We start from the raw sequence: 25,604 nt of genomic DNA, 5'->3' as shown, positions 1-25,604 counted from the left end.
GCGCAAGTCTTAAGACGTAAAATATAGCTATATGCGTTGGAATCTTTGTAAAATACGCTCAGTAGAAGTAATTTGAAATTATTTTACAAATTATGGACACAACTTGTCGGGAGGCGTCGGTTGTCCTTTAAATAAAACCTGGTGGAGGATGACCAAAAAAAACCTGGCTCAGACCCAAACGATTTCAATAACCTACGTCCAATTTCCCACCTACCATTCATCGCCAAAATTCTTGAAAAGACAGTTGTTTCCCAGCTTCACTCACACCTCACTCACAATAACCTCTACGAACAATTCCAGTCTGGTTTCCGCCCCCGCCACAGTACTGAATCGGCTCTCATAAAAATCACGAATGATCTTTTTATGGCAGCCGATGCCGGTTCACTCTCCATCTTGGCTAATTTTTATGTGTGTGGAATGGGGCGGGGTCATGCGTTGAAGTGACTCCAATTTGAAGTGCCCTTCTCGATTCTGTTGTTGTTTCAGCGAGTAAGGATCTGGCGCAAACTTCTTACTTCATGGCCACCAACAGGTAGAGAGATGCTCGATCTTGTGTGCTCCGGATTATTACCAATCCAATTTCATTCAAGTCCTGAACTTGCGCTCTTCTTGCTCTCCCGGGACGGACGCCGCCACGCAGCCTCCACTTGACCACCTTCTGCCTGCAATACAGCCCGCCTGTTGTGGCTTGCGTGTGCATCCATCTGGCCTGCAAGTGGTCCAACTGGGAGATTCCTGTATCGACGGATGGCAAACACTGGTGGGAGTATGTTGACCCCAACGTAACCCTCAAGCTTCTGGATGGTATGTGCGTCCAAGATTCCTCTGTAGGGCGGAGGGATTTGAAATTGGCATGAAACACAAGAAACTGACAATTTCTCAACATGTCTAATTGACTCTTTGGTCCGATTGTCGGGGCAAAATCTCGGGGCGGGGGGCTTTGAAACGGCCGGATGGTAGTGACCAGTGGTCTGAATCTCACCACCGGCTGTTTGCTGCCAAAACACAGACAAAAAGGAACGCTGGATTCTGATGTTTGAATTGAATAAAATTCTCCCCAGCTGACATTGTTTTTCCCGTTTCTTCAATCAGAGCTCACACACGAGTTCCTGCAGATTCTGGAAAAAACGCCCAGCCGTTTGAAACGGATTCGCAACTGGAAGGTACGTCAATAGCGTTTCCGGGGTGATGGGCAATCTTGCTGACCGGGATGCCATCTAGCAGGGATCCCAGGCGTCCGCTATTTAGTGGAATTCGGCTATTTTTTTCCGACAAAGTGCTATTTTCTATTTTCATATAAAAGTTCTTTTATTTAAATAACATAACTTGGTCTGCATATTTCCACCTCCGTAATATCAATAGTCTCTGTCCTTCTCTCTCTCATACAAATATAACATCTCCCTTACCGCGCTTTTCGCCAGTAAACTTGCGCTAAACATCGTCACATTTTTGGTACTTATATGTTTAATGTGTTAATAGTATAGACAGTGTAGGTTAGATATCTATAGATTTTGTTTTGATGTAAAGCGTACGCGCACGTGTTCCGTGTGATTGCTGGCTCGGGAGAGCACACGACTTTTCACATTGATGAAAAGGTTTATTCAGCCGTCATCTGTACTTCTTTGAAGGTGTCGGACGTTTCGCTTCTCCAAGATGCTTCTTCAGTGAACTAAAGTCTAACTGAAGACTTTAGAATTGGGCATGGTTAGATCAACAAGTCGACGGATGCCCGCTTTCAGATTTCATATTCAAACATCAAAATCCGGCCGGGGAAAGCCCTTTGCAGTCTTTGCGATGGAAAAGTGATCAACTATGGTGGCAAAGGGCCAACTTTTGCCACCATAGTTGATCAAAGGTTGGCTGTCACTCAAACAGCATTGTAAGGGAAGCAAACATACAGAGAAAAAAAGATTGAGAAAGCAGAATTACAAACTACCTAGTGGGTCATTCCAATTCATAAGTTATTAAATTATGATAAAGCATGTTTATTACTGTTGACCTGTAGTATACCATGATTTAAATTATGATTCATAATACTAAACTAACTAACTTAAAGGACAACCGACACCATTTTTTGTTGACTAATTGACATCAGAAAAACGTTTTATAGCATCTAAAATACCCAAAACACGCATGCTGATATTTTTAGTCAAATGCAAAACACCATTAAAAATGAGTTAGTGTCCGAAAACTACTTCAAAATGACCTCGGAGATGGCGAGTTTCAGAAGGTCCCGCCCCCTTGTTCGTGGCGTCACGCCAGGACGTCTTGCCTTGCTCTAGGATCAAAACAATGGCTTCAGATTCGGAGAAGATGCTTTCTTGTTACTCATCCAGTTATGAATATGATTCGAATAGTTCTGAAGAGTAAACCTAACAAGAAGAAAGCATAAATGTTTGCAATCGATTAAAGAAGTCCTTCCATATCAATTCGAGCCGTCAGGACTCCAATGTAGCGTCCCAGAAAATGTACAAGATGGCGCCCAAGTTCCGTTGGAAATGGGCTGATGTGTCTGCTGGGAATTTGTGTCAACTAGTATCAAATAGTAGTCTTGGTGCAACACACAATGATTCACCATTGCGTTATTTATGTATTTTCCTTCTAATTTCACCATCAACACGGATCAACACGAAGTTTTCAGACCAAACAAAGTACCCAAAATGCATTGTGTGTGTCGCTTTCTCGGTCAGGGGCGTTCCTGACGTGACTTCACATCAGGAATCGTCACCAACTCGAAAACAAGACTTCCTGAATATTCAGCGCAAGTCTTAAGACGTAAAATATAGCTATATGCGTTGGAATCTTTGTAAAATACGCTCAGTAGAAGTAATTTGAAATTATTTTACAAATTATGGACACAACTTGTCGGGAGGCGTCGGTTGTCCTTTAAATAAAACCTGGTGGAGGATGACCAAAAAAAACCTGGCTCAGACCCAAACGATTTCAATAACCTACGTCCAATTTCCCACCTACCATTCATCGCCAAAATTCTTGAAAAGACAGTTGTTTCCCAGCTTCACTCACACCTCACTCACAATAACCTCTACGAACAATTCCAGTCTGGTTTCCGCCCCCGCCACAGTACTGAATCGGCTCTCATAAAAATCACGAATGATCTTTTTATGGCAGCCGATGCCGGTTCACTCTCCATCCTCATTCTTCTCGACCTGACCTCAGCTTTTGACACCATTTCCCACCCTATCCTTCTCGACAGACTTTCCACCCTAGGCATCACCCACACCCCACTCCGCTGGTTTCACTCTTATCTCTCTGATCGCGCACAATTCATCCAAATCAACTCGTTCACCTCACGGTCCTCTCCGGTGTCCTCTGGTGTGCCTCAAGGGTCTGTCCTGGGGCCACTTCTCTTTATTATCTACCTACTTCCTCTTGGCAATATTTTCCGTAAGTTTGGCATTCACTTTCACTGCTTCGCGGATGACACCCAACTCTACCTCTCCAGCAAACCCGACGCTTCTCTTCCACAGTCTTGTCACCTCCCGCATCGATTATTGCAACGCACTTCTCTTCGGTGTCAATCAGAAATTTCTCCATAAACTCCAACTCGTCCAAAATTCTTCAGCCCGGATCATCACCAAAACCCCCTCCTTTCACCACATCACCCCTGTACTCCAGCAACTCCACTGGCTACCGGTTAAACATCGTATCGAATTCAAAATACTTCTGTTTACTTTCAAAGCCATCCATAACCTTGCTCCTCCCTATCTTTCTGACCTGCTTCAAATCTCTGTTCCCTCTCGGTCCCTCAGATCCTCATCCTCCCTTCACCTCTATGTGCCCTCTGCCCGTCTCACCACGATGGGATGCAGAGCTTTCAGCCGCTCTGCTCCCAAACTCTGGAATTCACTCCCACCCAACATCCGTAATATTGACTCCCTCCCTATTTTCAAGGCTCATCTCAAAACCCATTTGTTTAAAATTGCTTTCAATGTCTAATTCTCTGCTATTTTATTATTTATCATTTTACTTATGGTTTTATTGTTATGTGCTGTGTTCTATTGTTTTTATTGTAAAGTGTCCTTGGGTGTTTTGAAAGGCGCTTGAAATAAAATGTATTATTATTATTATACAAAGTTGGTGAAAAACCTCTATAAACATAATAAATGGTATTTCTATAATTATGTAGCAGATATTTACGATACAATTTGCATTTATAAAATTACCGCCCCCTTGAACCCCGGCTAATCTGTTTAATTTTCCTCTATTTTAATTTCCCTTGGCTGGGATCCTTGATCTAGGTCCCGAATTGGCCCTGTCACAACAACCCCTGGATCATCAGAATTGTACAAAAGTAGTCTCATACTTTGCATCTTCATGGTGTACGCTTGTAAAACATATTACTTGCGATGTAATGATTGGATTGGATATGCCTTTATTAGTCTCACAGTGGAGAAATTTACATTCCATCTTGTCCAAGTTGTACGATAACAGCCAGCCGAACATATTTTTGGGGGCTTAAATGGATAGGAGGCCCCATCTCTTAAGCAAGGAACGAGGAAAAAAAGGAGGTGCCGTTCCGTATCATGATCAGTGATGATTGAGCAAATGAATTGGATATGTGGCCCCTTCGTGACCGTGTGGGTCTCCGTCAATCAAGGGTGTCACAGTGTTTTTTTTTTTTTTTTTTTTTGCCACAGGGGGGAGTTCCGGTTGCCTCGAGCGATCTGTTATGAATTTAGGGAGGCCTTTAGAATGTTTAATCCCCATTGGATTGGATTTGCCTTTATTAGTCTCGCAGTGCAGAAATTTACATTTCAATAAATATAACAATAAATATGACATTTGACGTGTACAACAAATGAATAACTATTTTTCAAATCTGAAGTCAAGAATGACTGTTATTGTGGTTGACATGGGACAAATTGACATTTTAGTTATTGGGACTTTAGCAAGCTTCATGTCCTCCTTGTTCTTGACACCTGTGCCGTCAAAGGTTTGCAGCTTATTGTGCAAGCTCGCTGAGTAGCCCGTTGTCTGTGGTTTCTTATCAGGCAGGAGGTCAGACGCCAAAGGCCAAGCCGAAGGTCCAGGAGGAGGGAGACCAGAGGGACGCCATGTTGAGCATGATCTCCATGGCCTCGTCGGAGAGCACCGTGGCGGGCTTGATGAGCCTCTCGGCGCCGCCCTCTGCCTCAGCGGCAGACAAGGAGAGGAGCACGCCAGGCAGCGCGGCCACCTGGAGCGGCAAAAGTCAGGGAGGCACCGAGCAGCCGTCAGGCCACGAGGCCCACGCCCCCGCCAAGGTGTCATTGAGCGAGTACCGTGCCAAGAACGCCGATGTGCTGGCCGCGCAGAAGAGGAAGTTGGAGAACATGGAGGCCAGCGTCAAGCGGGACTATGCCAACGCTGCCCAGGTTCTCATTGGTCAGCAGCAGAGGAAGGAGAAGCAGCAACAGCACTTGGGCTCGTCTTCCGCTGACCCGTCCAACCCGTCGCAGATTATTCTGAAAATCCCCCTGGAGAAGGAGAGACACGATCGGAGCTCTTTGAAAATGAGGTTCCCGCTTGGCGGGCCAGGCGGCGCCCGGGGTCTGGAGCAGGACATCAAGGTGCGCATCCGTGTGCCCGACAAGCAACGGGGAAGCTCGTCCGAGGATGGCAAGAGTAAGGACAAGCACAGAGGGGAGCGGTCCAACCACCACCACCACAACCAACACCACCACCACTACAACCACCATCACCACCACCACCCTTCCTCCAGCGCCACCTCCCTCTCCTCTTCGCACAAGCACTCGTCCGCTGCCAGCAGCGCGCTGGCAAGTGGCAAAAAAGTCCCCAGCGATTCGTCTCGAACTGGCTCGTCCTCGCGCAAAAGGACGCATCCCCCGGACCCATCAGCGGGATCGCACCCCGCCGCCAAAGTCGGCAAGTCTTCTCGCAATCCCTACCACCTGCCAGCCCTCTCGTCCTCCTGCGACATCTTGCCGGCCTTGGGCCACCCCTCCCACCCCCCAGGGGCCTACGCTCACCCCAAAGGCGACCGGACGGATACCAATGGGCACGGCGCGGGGGCCGGCACCCAGGCCGATGACTACCAGGACACTTTTGAAATGTTGAACTCTCTTCTGAGCGCCCAGGGGGTGCAGCCCTCGCAGCCGTCCGTCTTTGACTACAGGTCCCAATATGGGGACTACAAGTACTCGGGCGGGGCCCGTGGGGGCAATGCCAGACCTCCGCCACTGCCTTCAGACCCCCCGCCCCCGCTTCCGCCCTTGCCGAAATGACTCGCTGCTACGTTTGCTTCCGAGTGTTTGTGGGCCTCCCTCCCAATCGTCATTCATGCGTGGCAGACTTTGATTGATACCTTGCTGAAAAAAACTTGAAAAGCTTCCCCAGGAAGGGTGTGCTTGGGCTGCAATGATTCATCCGGAGGTTGAGAGGACATTAAGGACTTGAGATTCAATCACCACACGGGTTGTAGTTTGATTGTGTGGTTTTTTTCAAACTCTTTTTCCTCTGTCATGCCCCCCCCCCATGTCACCTCGCTTCAAATGAGACGTCTATTGACACTCGTTTTTTTATCCCCTCGGCACCACAATAATCAACAATAAATACCGTGTGGATGTGACTGAGTCAGTCTCCAAAGCATACAATTTGCATTTATAAAATTACCGCCCCCTTGAACCCCGGCTAATCTGTTTAATTTTCCTCTATTTTAATTTCCCTTGGCTGGGATCCTTGATCTAGGTCCCGAATTGGCCCTGTCACAACAACCCCTGGATCATCAGAATTGTACAAAAGTAGTCTCATACTTTGCATCTTCATGGTGTACGCTTGTAAAACATATTACTTGCGATGTAATGATTGGATTGGATATGCCTTTATTAGTCTCACAGTGGAGAAATTTACATTCCATCTTGTCCAAGTTGTACGATAACAGCCAGCCGAACATATTTTTGGGGGCTTAAATGGATAGGAGGCCCCATCTCTTAAGCAAGGAACGAGGAAAAAAAGGAGGTGCCGTTCCGTATCATGATCAGTGATGATTGAGCAAATGAATTGGATATGTGGCCCCTTCGTGACCGTGTGGGTCTCCGTCAATCAAGGGTGTCACAGTGTTTTTTTTTTTTTTTTTTTTGCCACAGGGGGGAGTTCCGGTTGCCTCGAGCGATCTGTTATGAATTTAGGGAGGCCTTTAGAATGTTTAATCCCCATTGGATTGGATTTGCCTTTATTAGTCTCGCAGTGCAGAAATTTACATTTCAATAAGTATAACAATAAATATGACATTTGACGTGTACAACAAATGAATAACTATTTTTCAAATCTGAAGTCAAGAATGACTGTTATTGTGGTTGACATGGGACAAATTGACATTTTAGTTATTGGGACTTTAGCAAGCTTCATGTCCTCCTTGTTCTTGACACCTGTGCCGTCAAAGGTTTGCAGCTTATTGTGCAAGCTCGCTGAGTAGCCCGTTGTCTGTGGTTTCTTATCAGGCAGGAGGTCAGACGCCAAAGGCCAAGCCGAAGGTCCAGGAGGAGGGAGACCAAAGGGACGCCATGTTGAGCATGATCTCCATGGCCTCGTCGGAGAGCACCGTGGCGGGCTTGATGAGCCTCTCGGCGCCGCCCCCTGCCTCAGCGGCAGACAAGGAGAGGAGCACGCCAGGCAGCGCGGCCACCTGGAGCGGCAAAAGTCAGGGAGGCACCGAGCAGCCGTCAGGCCACGAGGCCCACGCCCCCGCCAAGGTGTCATTGAGCGAGTACCGTGCCAAGAACGCCGATGTGCTGGCCGCGCAGAAGAGGAAGTTGGAGAACATGGAGGCCAGCGTCAAGCGGGACTATGCCAACGCTGCCCAGGTTCTCATTGGTCAGCAGCAGAGGAAGGAGAAGCAGCAACAGCACTTGGGCTCGTCTTCCGCTGACCCGTCCAACCCGTCGCAGATTATTCTGAAAATCCCCCTGGAGAAGGAGAGACACGATCGGAGCTCTTTGAAAATGAGGTTCCCGCTTGGCGGGCCAGGCGGCGCCCGGGGTCTGGAGCAGGACATCAAGGTGCGCATCCGTGTGCCCGACAAGCAACGGGGAAGCTCGTCCGAGGATGGCAAGAGTAAGGACAAGCACAGAGGGGAGCGGTCCAACCACCACCACCACAACCAACACCACCACCACTACAACCACCATCACCACCACCACCCTTCCTCCAGCGCCACCTCCCTCTCCTCTTCGCACAAGCACTCGTCCGCTGCCAGCAGCGCGCTGGCAAGTGGCAAAAAAGTCCCCAGCGATTCGTCTCGAACTGGCTCGTCCTCGCGCAAAAGGACGCATCCCCCGGACCCATCAGCGGGATCGCACCCCGCCGCCAAAGTCGGCAAGTCTTCTCGCAATCCCTACCACCTGCCAGCCCTCTCGTCCTCCTGCGACATCTTGCCGGCCTTGGGCCACCCCTCCCACCCCCCAGGGGCCTACGCTCACCCCAAAGGCGACCGGACGGATACCAATGGGCACGGCGCGGGGGCCGGCACCCAGGCCGATGACTACCAGGACACTTTTGAAATGTTGAACTCTCTTCTGAGCGCCCAGGGGGTGCAGCCCTCGCAGCCGTCCGTCTTTGACTACAGGTCCCAATATGGGGACTACAAGTACTCGGGCGGGGCCCGTGGGGGCAATGCCAGACCTCCGCCACTGCCTTCAGACCCCCCGCCCCCGCTTCCGCCCTTGCCGAAATGACTCGCTGCTACGTTTGCTTCCGAGTGTTTGTGGGCCTCCCTCCCAATCGTCATTCATGCGTGGCAGACTTTGATTGATACCTTGCTGAAAAAAACTTGAAAAGCTTCCCCAGGAAGGGTGTGCTTGGGCTGCAATGATTCATCCGGAGGTTGAGAGGACATTAAGGACTTGAGATTCAATCACCACACGGGTTGTAGTTTGATTGTGTGGTTTTTTTCAAACTCTTTTTCCTCTGTCATGCCCCCCCCCCATGTCACCTCGCTTCAAATGAGACGTCTATTGACACTCGTTTTTTTATCCCCTCGGCACCACAATAATCAACAATAAATACCGTGTGGATGTGACTGAGTCAGTCTCCAAAGCAGCCGTACCCCAAATGATGGCCACTGTTTTTATTGACTACATTTGGTAAATGTGTGCAAAGAATGTAAAATGTATAAAACACGACATATTTTTACACTTTGTTGAAAAAAATATCAAGATGTAAATTATCATTTTTTGTTTTGAATATTGCAGTCATTGTTTTAAATGGTTGTGAAAAGATGTTCAGCATACTACTGGGCAAATGCAGAAAGCAAATATGTTTCGTGTGTCAAAGATTCTCTGAATTGTCTTTCGCTTTGTGCTGACATTGACACAATGCGGCGTTGGGAAACATTTTGAATGCTTTAACCTTGAATTTCCTTTTTCTGCTCCACCTTCCATTCCCCCCAGTGGAAATTCAGTTTATTCCAGTGATCCAATGCTAGTCTAATGAAATCATATTCGAGTTGATGTCTTGCTCCATTTCAGTTGTACGTTGAACTAACCAGATCAGCTCCAACCTGTCTGTTTCTCTTTCGAGAATTATCCTGTTTGGCTGTGAGTACAAAGAGGATTGTTCACATCTGTTGGTCTGCCCCATAGTCAAATGCATTCGATGTTTCGACACCGGCTGGCTGTGGTTCTCAGCTGAGCCACAAATTACCTCTTATATTTTAGATTGTACATCTGCTTCATGGTTTGACATCAAAACAAACATATCTGTAGAGCAGTGAAGTGCGGTGAGGTTCATGGCTGGTGAGGCACTGACATCATCACAGTCTGATTTACAAACATGAACAGAGTAGCTTGTTTAATTGGCAACAATTCACGTGTTTTGTCTAAAATGTCATGTCATCATTCTTTATATAAACAGCAGTATAGAAAAAAAAATGTTATCGTGTTACCTTTACTTATAAATGAAGTCCATGCGCCGCTCCTTCTGAAAAAAGGCATTGATACCTTCTTTGTAGAAGCCTTGTCTTTCTTCAGTTTTAAGTCTATTTTCTTGCGGTGAGGCTCAGCCGGCTGCTGCCTCACCGCTCGTCTTTACTAAGTCTTTGACCGGTAAATATGAAAATTCAGCGATTTTGAAAAAAAATCCAAAAATACTGAAGTTAAATGGAAAAGAACGTTAAAGTACAAATCACTAAATAAATATACCTTTCATGTATTTTTTCATTACAGGTGAGGCACGGCCTCACCTGCCTCCCCTGACTGCACGTCACTGCTGTAGAGAGTAAATGCACTGAAATGTTGCATTGTTTTTTATGCAGTGCAAGTGTGAATGGACCTTTTTTTTGGGGGGGGGTGTAAAAACGTTTAATCATACTTTTCATTTATAAGCCTTGCAACTGCCATGCAACACAGAAATTGAAATCCTCTTATTTACCAGAGCTTTTCCAGCATTTTAAAGTTTTGTGGTGTACCTAGGACTGGTCGTCAATGACGTCTTAGCGGAAGTTCTTCCAGGTAACCTCTTGTATGTGAACACTTGCGTTTCCTTCCTATCTATAGATGTATTTTTTCCATATTAAAGTCAATAATTACTCTAAGGGAATATTTCAAGATACGTTTCGTGATTTCATTATAACAGCGGTTTTGTAAGAAAACGGGGAGCCTTTGAGATGAGTGAGCACATTCGAAGTGAAGGCACTTGGACCAATCAGCGCTTTCCGGGGTGGGCTTAAGACGTTGGAGTAAACGTGTGACGGGCGCTTCATTGTGCTACAACAGCTCGGTGACGGCGTGTTGTCCGGAGCGAGGTACGTGATTAAGTTATTCGCTCTAAACAGACAAACCCGTCCTATTGTTACGGGAACAATTATCGCTCTCCTTGAGACGTTACTGTGCGCCACAAGCAAAACAAGGCGTCATGTGTTGGCCGCAAACGGAAGATAACCAGCGTTAGCATAACAGATTAGCAAAAATGGCGTTGCTATCAGAGAAGGACGTAAAAAAAGAAAAAGTGTATGAGTGTATGACTTAAAAATGTGAAACTATTTACAAATATGTCGAAGGGCAAATAGGAAAGCGATGTAAACAGTGGTTTACGCAAGGATTAACATATATATATATATATATATATATGTGACGGGTGTCACAACAGTGACTGTCTTCATCTCCACGTTGCTGCCGTCTTAATGAGACCAGACGCGCGGATGTGTCTTTTTATTTCTTTTATTTCTGCAACACAGTATGGCAGAAGGGATGGGTGAAGTCGCATGGGTTTCGTCTTGTGGTTAACCTGAATCTCCTCGAGATTGTTCTCAAATGCAAAACATTGTAGATAACAAAACAGAATTAACAACGGGTGATCGTATAGTGGTTATTTACAGAAAAAGAGAATACAACACAAGTTCAATGTTATTCACATGATGTCCCTGAACGCATCATACGCGGAGACTCGGCAGAACACGTGGTGCGCTTGCAAGGGTGCACGGTTCAACCGGCCACGAACATTCACGGGCAAATGAAACACGACACAAGAAACTAAATATTGTGCAATAAAACGAAATGAAACAATTATTACCTGCAACACAGTATGGCAGAAGGGATGGGTGAAGTCGCATGGGTCGTCTTGTGATTAACTGCGCAATAGAAAAGCACTATGAAGCACATGTGCTTCAAAGTTCCACTCGACAAAACGTGAAGTAAATAATGACACAAAAAGTAATCTGGACTCGAAATGATTAAGGGAACTAAATCGATAACACTAGACAGTACGAAAGGGGAAACAAAATAAGGTATTGTCATGAAAATGCGCGTTAATCGAGACCAACAGAAAATTGCGACTCACCCTGAATCTCCTCGAGATTGTTCTGGAAACTATGGGCGGGACATGGTGCCACACTGTGCGCCGTTGCGTCACTTCCTTCATAATTTAATAATCTAAGTGCACAACTCCTATATATATATATATATATATATATATAAAAAAAATCCGCGTCTCACCCACCATGGGTGGTGTCTGTCCCCCATTTTTTAGCTCGGATCCTCTACCAGAGGCCAGGAAGCTTGAGGGTTCTGCGCAGTATCCGTGCTGTTCCCAGCACTGCGCTTTTCTGGACCGAGATATTCGATGTTGTTCCCGGGATCTGTTGCAACCACTCGTCGAGTTTGGGGGTCACTGCCCCGAGTACTCCGACCACCACAGGCACGACTGTCACCTTTACCTTCCAGGCTCTCTCCAGCTCCTCTCTGGGCCCTTGGTATTTCTCGATTTTCTCATGTTCCTTCTTTCTGATGTTTCCATCACTCGGGACCTCTACATCCACGACAACGACTTTCTTTTCCCCTTTATATATGACCACGATATCTGGTTGGTTGGCCATTACCATCATGTCGGTCTGTATCTGGAAGTCCCACAGGATCTTTGCTCGGTCATTCTCCACCACCTTGGGAGGTGTTTCCCATTTTGACCTTGGGGTCCATACTCCGCACAGATGTTTCGGTAGACTATGCCAGCCACCTGGTTATGGCACTCCATGTAGGCTTTCCCTGCCAGCATCTTACACCCTGCAGTTATGTGTTGGATTGTCTCAGGTGCCTCTTTGCACAACCTACACCTTGGGTCTTGTCTGGTGTGGTATATCCCTGCCTCTATGGCTCTGGTGTTCAGGGCCTGCTCTTGGGCAGCCAGGATGAGTGCCTCTGTCTGTCCTTTAGGCCAGCCCTCTCTAGCCACTGATAGGACTTATTGAGATCAGCCACTTCTGCTATGGTTCAGTGGTACATCCCGTGTAGGGGCTTTTCCTCCCATGATTGTCCCTCTTCCATCACCTCATCCTCTGTTCCCCATTGTCTGAGACATTCTCTGAGTACATCATCCGTTGGAGCCTTCTCTTTGATGTATTCATGGAGCTTGGATGTTTCATCCTGGACAGTGGCTCTCACACTCATTAGTCCCCGGCCTCCTTCCTTATGGCTTGTGTACAGTCTCAGGGTGCTGGACTTGGGATGGAACCCTCCGTGCATGGTGAGGCGTTTTCGGGTCTTAACATCCGTGGTCTGAATCTCTTCCTTTGGCCACCTTATTATTCCTGCAGGGTATCTGATCACTGGCAGGGCATAGTTGTTTATTGCCCGGGTCTTGTTCTTGCCATCGAGCTGGCTTCTGAGGACTTGCCTCACTCGCTGGAGGTATTTGGTCGTCGCCGCTTTCCTTGTTGCTAGTTCGAGGTTGCCATTGGCCTGTGGTATACCGAGGTACTTGTAGCTGTTTTCAATGTCTGCTATTCTTCCTTCAGGGAGTGAGACCCCTTCAGTGTGGACTCCCTTGCCCCTCTTAGTCACCATCCGACTACATTTCTCCAGCCCGAATGACATTCCGATGTCACTGCTGTAGATCCTGGTTGTGGGGATCAGGGAGTCTATGTCCCTTTCGCTCTTAGCATACAGCTTTATGTCATCCATGTAGAGGAGGTGACTGATCGTAGCTCCATTTCTGAGGCGGTATCCATAGCCTTTCTTGGCGATTATCTGGCTGAGGGGGTTCAGTCCTATGCAGAACAGCAGTGGGGAGAGTGCATCACCTTGGTATATGCCACATTGATGGACACTTTCGTTAGTGGCTTGCCATTGTCTTCAAGTGTGGTTTTCCACATCCTCATCGAGTTTGCAACGAAGGCTCTCAGGGTCCTGTTGACCTTATACAACTCCAAGCATTCAGTGATCCATGTGTGTGGCATCGAGTCATATGCTTTCTTGTAATCAATCTAGGCCAGACATGGGCAAACTACGGCCCGCGGGCCACATATGGCCCGTTAGGCTTTTTAATCCGGCCCGCCGAATTTGCCCAAATTATAGTAAAAACAGTATCTTAAACTCATGACAAAAAGTTAGCCAAGAACAGGGCAGATAACTGAAAAGTTGTCTGGCCCAATTTTCACAACTTGAAGCACAATGAGACAACTAATCACATTAAAAAAACATTGTCACGAAGTATAAAGTTATAAAGTTTTTTTTTTAAATCAAGAATGCACCGACTACAAATGCTACCTTGCTTAATTTACGGTAAATGTGCATGGCTGTAGATTTTGCTGCAGTAGTCAATAGTCATTGCGGTGCACAATGCAACGTTTGCATTGCTTTCTACGAGCCACTAAGCTCCTTTCATAAGTCTCACGTACACTTCACAGTCACGGTTTAATGTAAATTTACGTTTTGTAGCGTCACATATGTTGTTAGCTTCTTTTGAATCTTTCTTCTGGGCTGAGGTTCTGTGCATCTATTTTGGAAAATGACATGCAATTGCACGACTTTATAACGCTTGCGAAAGTCCGGAAGAAAGAAGCAGGATTCTGATTGGCTGCCGTGCAAAGAATGCAAATTTCAACTGCAGGTAGTCTATGTTTGTGTGCTTGGCGACGGTACACGTGTATTGTTTGCGCGTGAAGGCGAGGGCGTCAGTGAGGAGTTTGTTGAGCGCGCGGTCAGGACAAACCATCTATGATTTGGCGGAATTTAACACAAGTAGGTATTATTGAGCTTGAATATTTCGTTGTGTAATATGTTTTGAATGTTGAAAGTGATTCCATTTTTCAATAAATGTTGATTTCTTTAACTTTGCCCCTTCAATGAAAACTTATTAAAAACAGACGCAATCTTGATAAATCACAGTGCATATGTTATTTTAATCTATTTCCATTTCCTCCTCCAAGTATCTGCGAAATAGTATTTAAACACCATATTCCTTGAGACAAATGTATTAACTGATCAGGGATATTTTTCACATTTGAAAGACAGTTAATAAATTGGGTTGTAGTGTTCTTACTGTGCTATGAGATTTGTACACACTACATTTAAAGGACAACCGGCACCTTTTTTTTTTTTGTGTTTCCCACTGACATTAGAAAAACGTTTTATAGCATCTAAAATACCTAAATCAGGCAGGCTGATATTTTTAGTTAAATGAAAAACACCAATAAAAATGACTTCAAAATGCATCCGGAAATGGCCAGTTTCAGAAGGTCCCACCCCCCTGTTCGTGACGTCACGCCAAGACGTCTTGCCTTGCTCGAGAATCAAAACAATGGCTTCAGATTCGGAGAAGATGTTTTCTTGTTACTCATCCAGTTATGAATAGGATTCAAATAGTTCTGAAGAAGAAAGCATAAATGTTTGCAATTGATTCAAGGAGTACTCCCATATCAATTCGAGCCGTCAATGACAGCAATGTAGCACCCAGAAAATGCAGAAGATTGCGCCCAAGCTCCGTTGGAAATGGGCTGATTTGTCAGATGGGAATTTGTGTCAGCGAATATCAAATAGTTGTCTTGGTGCAACACACAACGATTCACCATGGCGTTATTTATGTGTTTTCCTTCTAATTTCGCCATCAACACGGATCAACACGAAGTTTTCAGACCAAACAAAGTACCCAAAATGCATTGTATGTCGCTTTCTCGGTCAGGGGCGGTCCAAACATGACGTCACATGGGGATCGTCATCAACTCGAAAACAAGACTTCATGAATATTCAGCGCAAGTCTTAAAATGTATAGCTATATGCTGTGGAATCTTTGTAAAATACACTCAGTCAAAGTCATTTGAAGTGATTTTATAAATTATGGACATAACTTGTCCGGAGGCGTCGGTTGTCCTTTAATGCTTTAGGTTTAGTATTTCCGGCCCAAACACTCCCTCCAAATGGTCCTGGCCCGGCCCCTCTGTCAAATTTTAGAACCCAATGCGGCCCGCAAGTCAAAAAGTTTGCCCACCCCTGATTTAGGCTGTGCACAGGTTGGTATGTCGGGACCTGCAGTCGTGAGCGACTGTTCTGTCAACCAGCAGCTGATGTTTGGCACCTCTAGTATCTCTACTAATGCCTTTCTGTGCTTTGCTCATGTATTGATCCACGTGTCCACTTATCTTTGCCGCAATGATGCCTGACATGAGCTTCCATGTTGTGGAGAGACAGGTTATTGGCCGATAGTTGGAAGGAACAGCACTCTTTGAGGAATCCTTCATGATCAGGATTGTTCGCCCTTCGGTTAGCCATCCTGGGTGAGTCCCATCCATCAGCAACTGGTTCATTTGTGCTGCTAGGCGCTCGTGGAGAGCTGTGAGTTTCTTTAGCCAGTAGGTGTGGACCATATCCGGGCCTGGTGCCGTCCAGTTTTTCATTCCTGAGACTCTTCCTTGTATATCTGCCGCTGTGATGGTAACTGGGTTCTGTTCAGGGAGGTTGCTGTGCTCCTCTTTCAGAGTCACCAGCCATTGTGCACTGCTGTTATGTGCGACCTCCTTCTCCCATATGCCTCTCCCTTTCCAGTATCTTTCAGTTTCCAGCCTTGGAGGGTCTGCTCTGCTGTTAGAACCCTGCCACTGAGCGTACACTTTCGCAGGTTGTGTTGCGAACAGCCTGTTTATTCTTCTGGCCTCATTCTCTTTCGTGTACCTCTTTAGGCGACTGGACAAGGCCTGGAGCCTTTGTTTGGCAGTTTCGAGTGCTTCAGGTATGGTTATCTGCATGTACCTCTTGGGTATTGGCCTTTTATTCACACCTCTCTGGATCTCCGTCAATTGACTCACATCTTTCCGAACCGCCTTGATCTTGGCCTCCAACCGTCTTTTCCATGGTGGGTAATGAATCTCTTGTAGCCGAGCATCTCGAGGATCACTGATGCTGAGGTGTATATCAGCTCATTGGTTTCCGTGATCGTTCCGGTCGGGATCGTTCTCAGTGCTGCATTCACAGTTTCCATGAGACTTTCAGGTGGTACTTCACATAGCCGTTGTAATCGGTTTCTTAGTTGCCCAGTTTTCATTCTTGCCATGATCTTATCTCTCAGGTCAGTTGCTGCCTCGCTCAGTATTTCATTCATTGGGGCTGGCTTCCCAATCTCATCATTCATTGGGGCTTGCCTCCCAATCTCTGATTGAACCTCTTCCTCTGATGTGGCAGCCTGGGGCCCTTCACCTTGGAATTTGTGTTGTGTTGTTTGTACCTCATCAATCTCAAGTTGTGATAGCAATTGCCGTTTGTGGATATTGGAACACTGAGCTACTAGTTGTTTCGTGGTCAACCGTGACTGTGGGTTTCGAAGTAACCATTCAGTCCCCATTCTCCGCATATAACCCCTCTCACTAGGGTTGCTTGAGTAGTAGCATTCCAACAGAGCCATGTTATCGCATCTCGTCCATCTCCGCTTTGTTCCAGTAGCCCATTTTTCATCAGGGTGCTCTGGTTCCCCAGCACCTGACGCAGACCTTGTTTGGCCGGGCGACGTCTGAGCCGGCATGTCATTCCATTTATTGTCTCTCATCATTTTTATGAGGTAGGCATTAGCGCGAAGGGTCTTGCCTAAGGACCCACACTGGATGATGTTTTTGTGCTCATTTTCTCTGCCACAAGTGGGATACAAACCCTCGTCTCCCATATGCCAAACTGATGCCTTATCAACTGAGCTATCCAGCCGCTTATGTATGTATGTATGTATGTATGTATATGTGTGTGTGTGTGTGTGTGTGTGTGTGTATGTATGTACGCGACTCTTTATAAAAGTATATGAGGCTCCATCAAGTTGAAGAGGCGGGTCTGAAATGCGGCGTGCTTGGCTGGGCCTTCGTGAAGAACCCACTGAGCAAAATACAGCAACTTTAGTTTCCATGGCGGCTCCTGTTGAATTTTACGAATGAACGAGTCTTTCACGCCTTGTCCTGAGTTGGCATCGTATCATATCCGCCGTACTATGTCACCCGTGTCTGTCAAAACGTCACCTTAAAATTTTGAATTGAACCTTTTTGCAGGGTCATCATGAACAGGATCCGGATTCACGTCTTACCGAGCAGTCGAAACCGACAGATGCCGCAGCCGGCTCGTCCGCAGGAGGCTCAAACCTGCGCCTTCGCCCAGCGTCCGTGCTCGCAGCCCCGGCTGGATGGCTTGGATTTCTGCATCAAACACGTTCTGGAGGACAAAAGCGCCCCCTATAAGCAGTGCAATTATGTCTCCGCTAAGAATGGCAAACGCTGCCCCAACGCAGCGCCCAAAGTCGAGAGGAAAGATGGGTAAGCGGTGCAGGAAAGGCTCCTCCGGGTGCCCTTTTATCAGAATCAGAATCATTTTTATTGCCAAGTATGTAGAACACACTAGGAATTTGTTTCCGGTAGAACACGCTGCACTAGTATCATCATCAAAAAATTGCAAAGAGGCACTATCCAGTTCTATTTGGGTTACTGTTTAATCCAAGTCAAGACAAAGTCACAAATTATATTGGCCTGTTTTTGACATACTATGCAATACAATGTTATGGAGTGGATATATCTATACCATGAAATCTAATTCATCTTTATTTACGGAACGTAGGAACCATCTTTATTTACGGAACGGCTGTAACAAAGCACTTTACAGAACAGTTTGGTGGGCCAACTCTGCCTCGTGACATAAATCTCACCCAGGAGTCTCGTTTTCTCCATCAATCATCCAGTTTATCAAAAGGATGAACATTAACCATGAGAGCGGCTGAAAACATTTTTTCCTCGTCAAAACCCCCATTGCCGACAATTTCTGTTTTTGACAGTTGATGCCAGACTGGGCGAACTGTCCAGATCTCTTCTACTCAAGATTTCAACTCCATCTTTCATTGACAAGTGTCATTCATATGGGATGTGTTTCTTGCAAGAGTTTGGATCGGGTTGCCTGCTTTGCATGAGAAGCGCCATACAAAATCATCCATTGGACTTAAAAGAAAGAGTGCTCTTGCTCCAATTTAGTCCCGCTTGTACCACCTGCGGTCTGAAATCTGCGCCTGTTCCAATCAATGCAAAGATTCAACGTTTGCGTGTGCCACGACTTATTTTGTCTTGGCTTTCTGTCTCTCTTTGTTTGGTAGGGTGACGCTCTGTGCCGAGCACGCCCGCCGGAACGCCGCCGCTCTCCGCGCTCAGATGAAGAAGGCGTCGTCCGGCCCGTCGCCAGAGGCGCTCTTGTCCCAGCTGACCGGATATGGCCATGCAGAGACGCACGGCCTCGATGTCGGTCGCTCCGAAGCCGCTCGCCTCGTCGGTAAATGCTCGTCGTAAAGGCGCACGACTGCAATTGGAATGTTGGGGGGTCAGGGTGTATTGGGGACCGACTTGTCATGCGTGTCCAACGTTGCATCCAGATGAGGACAGTCCAATGAGTGAGGAAGACCAGGGCCCGCTGGTCCTTGATCAGACGTGGAGAGGAGACCCCGAAAGTGAGGGCGACAGCGTCGACAGCGACCATGAGGATCCGCTTAAGTAAGTCGAGTGACCTCTCGACGCTTGACTTTAATACGCAGCGACCGTCAACTCTCGTTGCTTTGTTGACTGCGCCACGGCTGGCTCCAAGGCTTTTAGAAAGTAGCTTGGGGGGGGAACGATGTTGCCCGCAGACACGCCGGCGTGTACACGGCCGAGGAGGTGGCGCTCTTCACGCGAGAGAAACTCATCCGACTGCAGTCCCTCTACATTGACCAATTCAAACGCCTCCAGCATCTGCTCAAGGAGAAGAAACGCCGATATCTGCACAATCGCAAAATGGAGCATGAAACCATAGGTAAATATGGCGCCCCCCCCGACTCCCCACTGGTGTCCCCACCGGGCGTTTGCTTTTCCGCCACAGGGAGCAGTTTGCTGACCGGACCCGAAGGCCTGTCGGCCAAGGAGAGGAAGAACCTGAAAAAGCTGAAAGCTCTCCGGCGCTACCGCCGACGCTACGGCGCTGAGGCTCTGTTGCACCGCCAGCTGAGAGAGCGCAGACAGACGGTGACCGAGGGGGTTCCACAGGTGTTCGCCGAAGCCTCCCCCTCTCGCGCATCCATTTGTCAAAGTCGAAAGCCAGACAAGCGCCTGGCTCTTCCTCCTTTTCTAGGCCCACTGGCGAGCAGCGCAGGAAACTTGCATTTCATCAGCGGATGGCAATCGATGCCCCAATACCTGCCTCCCCCTAACCCGCCACTGCCTCGCCCGTATCCTGATGACAAAAGACGAGCAGCCATTATTCACAGCTTCCTGTCTTGCCTGCCCGCATAAAGTCCTTGTTGTCACTCGGCTTGCCATCTCACCAAACGGCAAACATTCAGGTCGACCCCAGACAAGATTTAAAGGACAACTGACAGCATTGTTTTGTTTCCTAACTGACATCAGAAAAAAACGTTTTATAGCATCTAAAATACCCAAAACACGCAGGCTAATATTTTTAGTCAAATGCAAAACACCAATAAAAATGAGTTTAAGTGTCCCAAAACTACTTCAAAATGACCCCGGAAATTGCAAGTTTCAGAAGGTCCCGCCCCCTTGTTCATGATGTCACGCTAGGGCGTCTTTGCCTTGCACTATAATCAAAACTGGCTTCAGATTCGGAGAAGATGCTTTCTTGTTACTCATCCAGTTCTGAATATGATTCAAATAGTTCTGAAGAGGAAAGTATGAATGTTTGCAATCGATTAAAGAAGTCCTTCCGTCTCATTTTGATGTGTCTGTACTCCAATGTAGTGCCCAGAAAATGAACAAGATGGCGCCCAAGCTCCGTTGGAAAGGGGCTGATTTGTCTGCTGGGAATTTGTGTCAACTAGAATCAAATAGTAGTCTTGGTGCAACACACAGAGATTCACCATCGAGTTATTAATTTCCTGACTTTCTCAGTCAGGGGCGTTCCAGACGTGACGTCATGTCAGGCATCATCATCAACTCGAAAACAAGACTTCCTGAATATTCAGCGCAAGTCTTAAAACGTAAAATATAGCTATATGCCGCGGAATCTTTGTAAAATACGCTCAGCAGAAGTCATTTGAACTGATTTTACAAATTATGGACACAACTTGTCTGGAGGCGTCGGTTGTCCTTTAAGCTGCTCCTGCCCGGAAGGATGCTTGGGGATGCAACAAACACCCCGGAGAACACCACCCAATGTCCAAAATAAAACCACCCCGCTGTACGCAGCTCTGCTCACGAATTGTGCAGACGGAACTCTTGAGATTTTGTGAGCGATGGCATGATCGGGAGGGGCCAAGTGTGGGCCCGCTTATTGAGACACAAACAAATGCAATTTCTTGAGCAACGTGACAACGTTGCTCAAGAAATGGCTGCTTGACTTGTGACTGTGTTCACAAATGTGTCCTTCCTCTTTTTCAGCCTTCCTGATCAGGGTGTCTAGGACCCCCCCCCCCCCCCCCCCCCCCCCCCCCAAAAAAAAAAAAAAAAAAGTACCTGAATTCTTGAGTGGCCACCCCACCATTTTTCCTTGACAGCGTCACCCTCAGACATCTCCCAGGACGGCAACCAGGTTCTGTTCAAAAGCTGTCCGGGCACCAAAGACGTCGCATGCGAGCGTCCGGTGCACATGGGCCAGTCAGATGACCCCCGCTGCCCGCTTCACCTCCCCCTGCCGCCTCCCATGTACCGGCCCGAGCGGGAGCCCCCCCAGCAGGAGCATCCCACCCCTGCCGCCAGAGATCTGTACCTGAGCGCTGCCGAGCTCCGGCCCACTGAGAGCCTGCCTCTGGAGTTCAGCGATGTGCGTCGAAGCGACTGGGTGAGTCTTTTCCCGGTCGCTGACCTTTAATGGGTCCTCTTCCGCAGGACCTGGACGTGGAAGGTGACGGGATGCAGGGCCCGCCGTCCCCGTTGCAGTTCGACACGGCGCTGGCCCTGGAAGACCACACCATTCGGGCCATTGCCGAGGCCCCCATGGACCTCCTGACTGGCGACGACCCGGACCAGGTGGAACCGGAAGTGCCGGGACAGGAGGTCTACGATGATGACGGCGCCTCAGGCAAGCAGGTTTGTATGGGTTGCTCGCCGCAGCCGGGGACCGAGCCACTTTGCTTTCTGTAACTCAGCTGTGTCGTTCCCGCAGGGGGAGCCTGCAGCTGTGCGGGTCAAAGACGACGCTCCCAGATGAAAAGCGTTTTCCCCTTTGCGCCGGCGTCGGCTCGACGTGTCACATTTACAAACCTTCGCCAACCACTATTTGAATTGTCCCGTCTGCTCGCATTAAACATCGCCCGACCTCAGCCCGTCTGGAGTCCATAATGTCGATCGCCGTTTGCCGCCGCGGAGAACAAAAACTCCCCCCGCGGCAAAGCGTTCGCCGCCGTCATCGCCGGGACAGTCAACGTACAGCTGGCATGCCGATTTCCTTGTCGACGGGGCGTTTGGGTTGTGGAGGAGAAACATGGTGAGTTTCCCGCACATGCTGAGGAGCAGGTTCAACGGAGGGCTCTCGGGATTGGAATGCCGTCTGTGTCTGATCTTCCTGCGAGGAGTTTTCCTCGTGCTCGTGTGGCTTTGTGTGGGGCGTCATCATCGACGGGACGAAAGTTTTTGCAAATTGATTCTTCCCCGTGACTTTGTGAGCATTTTCCAACGATGAAACTGCGGGCGACATTCGGCGGTGGCAACGTCACACAAAGGCAAGCTAGCCAAGGGCTTGCCGACAGATTGGTGCCAATTCAGAAAGGGTGAGTGGTTTGCAATCGGATGCTTCTGAGGCTGTGAGATGACCAGTCGATTGACAGATGCCGCTGTCGAGATTGCCACGGGTGATGGAATTGTATAATTTTTCCAATGATTGACAATACGCTTACTGCTTTGGTCCGTAACCTGTCGTCAGACAATTGCAAAAGCTTGGCTCCTTGTTTCCCTGAAGCAAAAGCGGATGTTTGCACAATCTGTTTGGCTCACATCGGTCAGAGGTCTCGTGAAGCCAACATTCAGTCAACATTCTGACCATTGTCAATTGTTTCCAAATAACTGGAAAGATTTGGCAGTCGCTTTAAATTCATTTGAATCAAATTAAAGTTTTTCATTCTAGACCCGTTTTTTTTTTTAATCAGAGTGGAGACGCCTAAATATAATTGGTGTTCTTAGGTGTTAATGTCCCAAACAAAAGTGAGAAAATTAAAAGGGGGGCACAGAAAAGTCTGCAAGGCTTGGCTGCAAAAGAACACGTGGGGTGAGGGATGTGTCCCATAAAATTACATCACTTTTCCTCAACCCAGAGATGTGGCGAGGAAAACGAGAAATGAGGTCGGCGGCATACAGGAGCTTCTCACCTTCACCCCTGAGAGAAAGCCTACTCAGAATCGGATCTGGAAAAAGCCTTAGCATTGTGTAGAGTTGCAGAGACTGAAATCACTGGCTAAAGAGCTGATAAACAATGCTAGCTGCAATGTGGATGCAGTGGAAAATAATGCACACAGATTCAACAAAAAAACTACTGCTGATGTGAAAGCAGCAGTGAGACAACCCAACAAAAATAGGATAGATATTCAAACAAAAATCTTGTACTCGTGGTATGCAACATCCCCTGAAGCAGTGTCCAACATATGGGAAAATAATGTCATAACTGCGACAAAGCAAATCACGATACTTGTTGCTGCAGGAACCAAGAAATGAAAGGCAAGATAGATGGAGTAGATGATCATTATGAAGTTGAGGAACTTTACGTGAATGCTGTAAAAGATTGTTGGAGGAGAGTGGTCTTCATTCCTCTGTGTGTTCGTTAATATTGTATGAAGAGGATTTTTGGTTATACAAATAAAGGCTGGAGTCGATGAACTGTACCATTGAAGGGTTCATTTGCAGAATATTCCGGACACGCATGATTTACAGACAATGGCAGCATGATCACGAGTTTGTCCACATCATGGATACACAACATATTTCATCAGAAGGGTGGGATCAAGACGACTGTATGGTGTGACACCGAGGCAGCATTCTTCCAAAACAATACCTAGCTTTTATCACTGTCTCCAGAAAGTCTCCAATAAGCAGTGTATCAAGGTTAACAGATGGCTCAAATGAATGAACTTAGTTTACTCTTTGTATCAGAAGGTTATACAGGCTGGAGTTGACGCAATGGGGAAAACGTGTCGGAAGACGCACATCCAGACATTGTCATGACATATCATTGAGACCAGTGTCGTGGGAGTCAGGGAAGGCTGGTGAGGCCGTGCGTGTCATCATGGAAATATCAAATGAAAAAATAAATATATTTATCTCGTGATTTGTACTTTAAAGTTCTTTTCCATTTAACTTCACCATTTTTGGATCTTCAAAATCGCTGAATTTTCACATTTACCGTTCAAATACTAAGTAGAGACGAGCGGTGAGGCAGCAGCCGGCTAAGCCTCACCATGGATGGCGCAATGACTATGCTAACTGTGCTGGCTTGCTCTGCAGTGAGAGACCGCATTGCTGTCCCTCTGCATATTGCTATTTAAGTGTTCAAACGCTTTTAGAATATGAACTAAATTTCTACAGTTTAGCTGGCGTATATAATGTACAGTCACTGTACATTTTAAACACTGTACTACAGTGCAGTGACGTGCTGTGAGGTTCATGGCTGGTGAGGCACTGACGTCATCATAGTCAGATTATTCACCATTTGATTGGCAACAGTTAACGTGTTTTGTTTAAAATGTCATGTCATCATTCTTTATATACTGTATACAAACTGTAGCATAGAAAAAAATAATTAAAAAAAACTTTATTATCGTGGTATATTTACTTGTAAATGAAGTCCATGCGCTGCTCCTTCTGAAGAAAGGCATTGATAACTTCTTTGTAGAAGCCTTCCTTATCTTTCTTCAGTTTTAAAAGTCTCTATGTCTCAATAGAGATCACTGCCAGTGAAGAAAGTCGTCCTTGTTCCGACTGTATTCAGTCTTTTCAGTGCTGAGAATGACAATCTCATCTACTTCTACAGCAACAAATGGGGCTGCACCGATCTCCTTTTTACTGTCATTTCTAATGACATCACCAACTATTCAATTAAATCGTTCTGTTTGACAGGCCAGAAAATACAGTGGATGTCTCCAAATGTTCATAGTTGCCACGATTAGCAGAGCCTTTACTTTCATCATTTCCACGAAATGCCAGCTGTTGTTTGGCAAGGAAGCAGGTGGCATTGATGAGATCTTTTAAAATCTCCCGGTTCTCCTTTACCTTAGCATTGTGGATGCTGATGTTGAGTCTTCGCTGTTCATCCAAAGCTAAGTCGATCCTGGACATTCCAAATGTTTTTAGCGCGATTTGACTTTGGATGTGCGCGGTGGACCTCTCATGTTTGATGAGGCTCCGTTGTAAATTTTTTAGGTCGCAATATCCCATTTGAGTCCAGACATTGTCATAAGTTGAGAACAGAAGTCAGAAAAGGCAGTTTCTTGCTGGACATCCACACAGCCAGCCTTTTCGTGTGTACCAGTCCGTCTGAAAAGAGCGAGTATTGTGTCCCGTTGTCTGAAGCAAACCTTTTAGCTCCGGTGTTGGTCTTCCTTTAATTCTTATCTCCTGCTTCGATTGAAAGTCCAGTTTAGAAAATTCTTTCAATTTATATATGTAATCCTCCATTCTAAAAATGACGCCAAGCAACACGAAAAAATGACTGGAGAGTTGCACTTTACTTGCTGTTTACTGTAGCTTGCTGTCCCTAATTCTATTATTGTGCAGCCGTAGAGTCGCAAGAGTTTTGATAAAAATAAAAATAAACACTTTAGTACAGTGTTTATAATGTACAGTGACTGTACATTATATACACCAGCTAAACTGTAGAAATTTAGTTCATATACTAAACGTGTTTGAATGCTTTAATAGTGATATGCAGAAGGACAGCAATGCGGTCTCACTGCAGAGCAAG

General features: G+C 46.8%; 3 protein-coding genes across 3 annotated transcripts; all 3 read left to right on the top strand.

Moving 5' to 3' along the window:
- The first annotated feature begins 420 nt into the window (after positions 1–420).
- On the top strand, positions 421–6,601 carry LOC148903572 (cyclin-T1-like). Its single transcript, XM_089005238.1, has 4 exons — positions 421–532; positions 641–804; positions 1,093–1,163; positions 5,013–6,601. Exons 1-4 carry the CDS (start codon positions 519–521, stop codon positions 6,243–6,245), a joined length of 1,482 nt encoding a protein of 493 aa, XP_088861364.1. The 5' UTR covers positions 421–518; the 3' UTR covers positions 6,246–6,601.
- A 765-nt stretch (positions 6,602–7,366) lies between these two features.
- Positions 7,367–10,521, top strand: LOC148903571 (cyclin-T1-like). Its single transcript, XM_089015948.1, has 2 exons — positions 7,367–7,402; positions 7,461–10,521. Exons 1-2 carry the CDS (start codon positions 7,367–7,369, stop codon positions 8,691–8,693), a joined length of 1,269 nt encoding a protein of 422 aa, XP_088872074.1. The 3' UTR covers positions 8,694–10,521.
- A 129-nt stretch (positions 10,522–10,650) lies between these two features.
- On the top strand, positions 10,651–23,529 carry kansl2 (KAT8 regulatory NSL complex subunit 2). The gene is made up of 10 exons (XM_089005250.1): positions 10,651–10,759; positions 17,747–18,007; positions 18,832–19,004; positions 19,105–19,222; positions 19,357–19,520; positions 19,587–19,750; positions 19,836–19,932; positions 21,226–21,479; positions 21,545–21,745; positions 21,822–23,529. The coding sequence occupies exons 2-10, from the start codon at positions 17,754–17,756 to the stop codon at positions 21,864–21,866; spliced, it is 1,470 nt and encodes a 489-aa protein (XP_088861376.1). The 5' UTR covers positions 10,651–10,759; positions 17,747–17,753; the 3' UTR covers positions 21,867–23,529.
- The last annotated feature ends 2,075 nt before the right edge of the window (positions 23,530–25,604 follow it).

This window comes from Hippocampus bargibanti, linkage group LG01 (assembly GCF_051943395.1).
Source record: "Hippocampus bargibanti isolate YZ-2025 linkage group LG01, ASM5194339v1, whole genome shotgun sequence".
Classification (NCBI taxonomy): domain Eukaryota; kingdom Metazoa; phylum Chordata; class Actinopteri; order Syngnathiformes; family Syngnathidae; genus Hippocampus; species Hippocampus bargibanti.
Note: the sequence above shows the minus strand (reverse complement) of the source record. Positions and strands in the feature narration are given on the sequence as shown.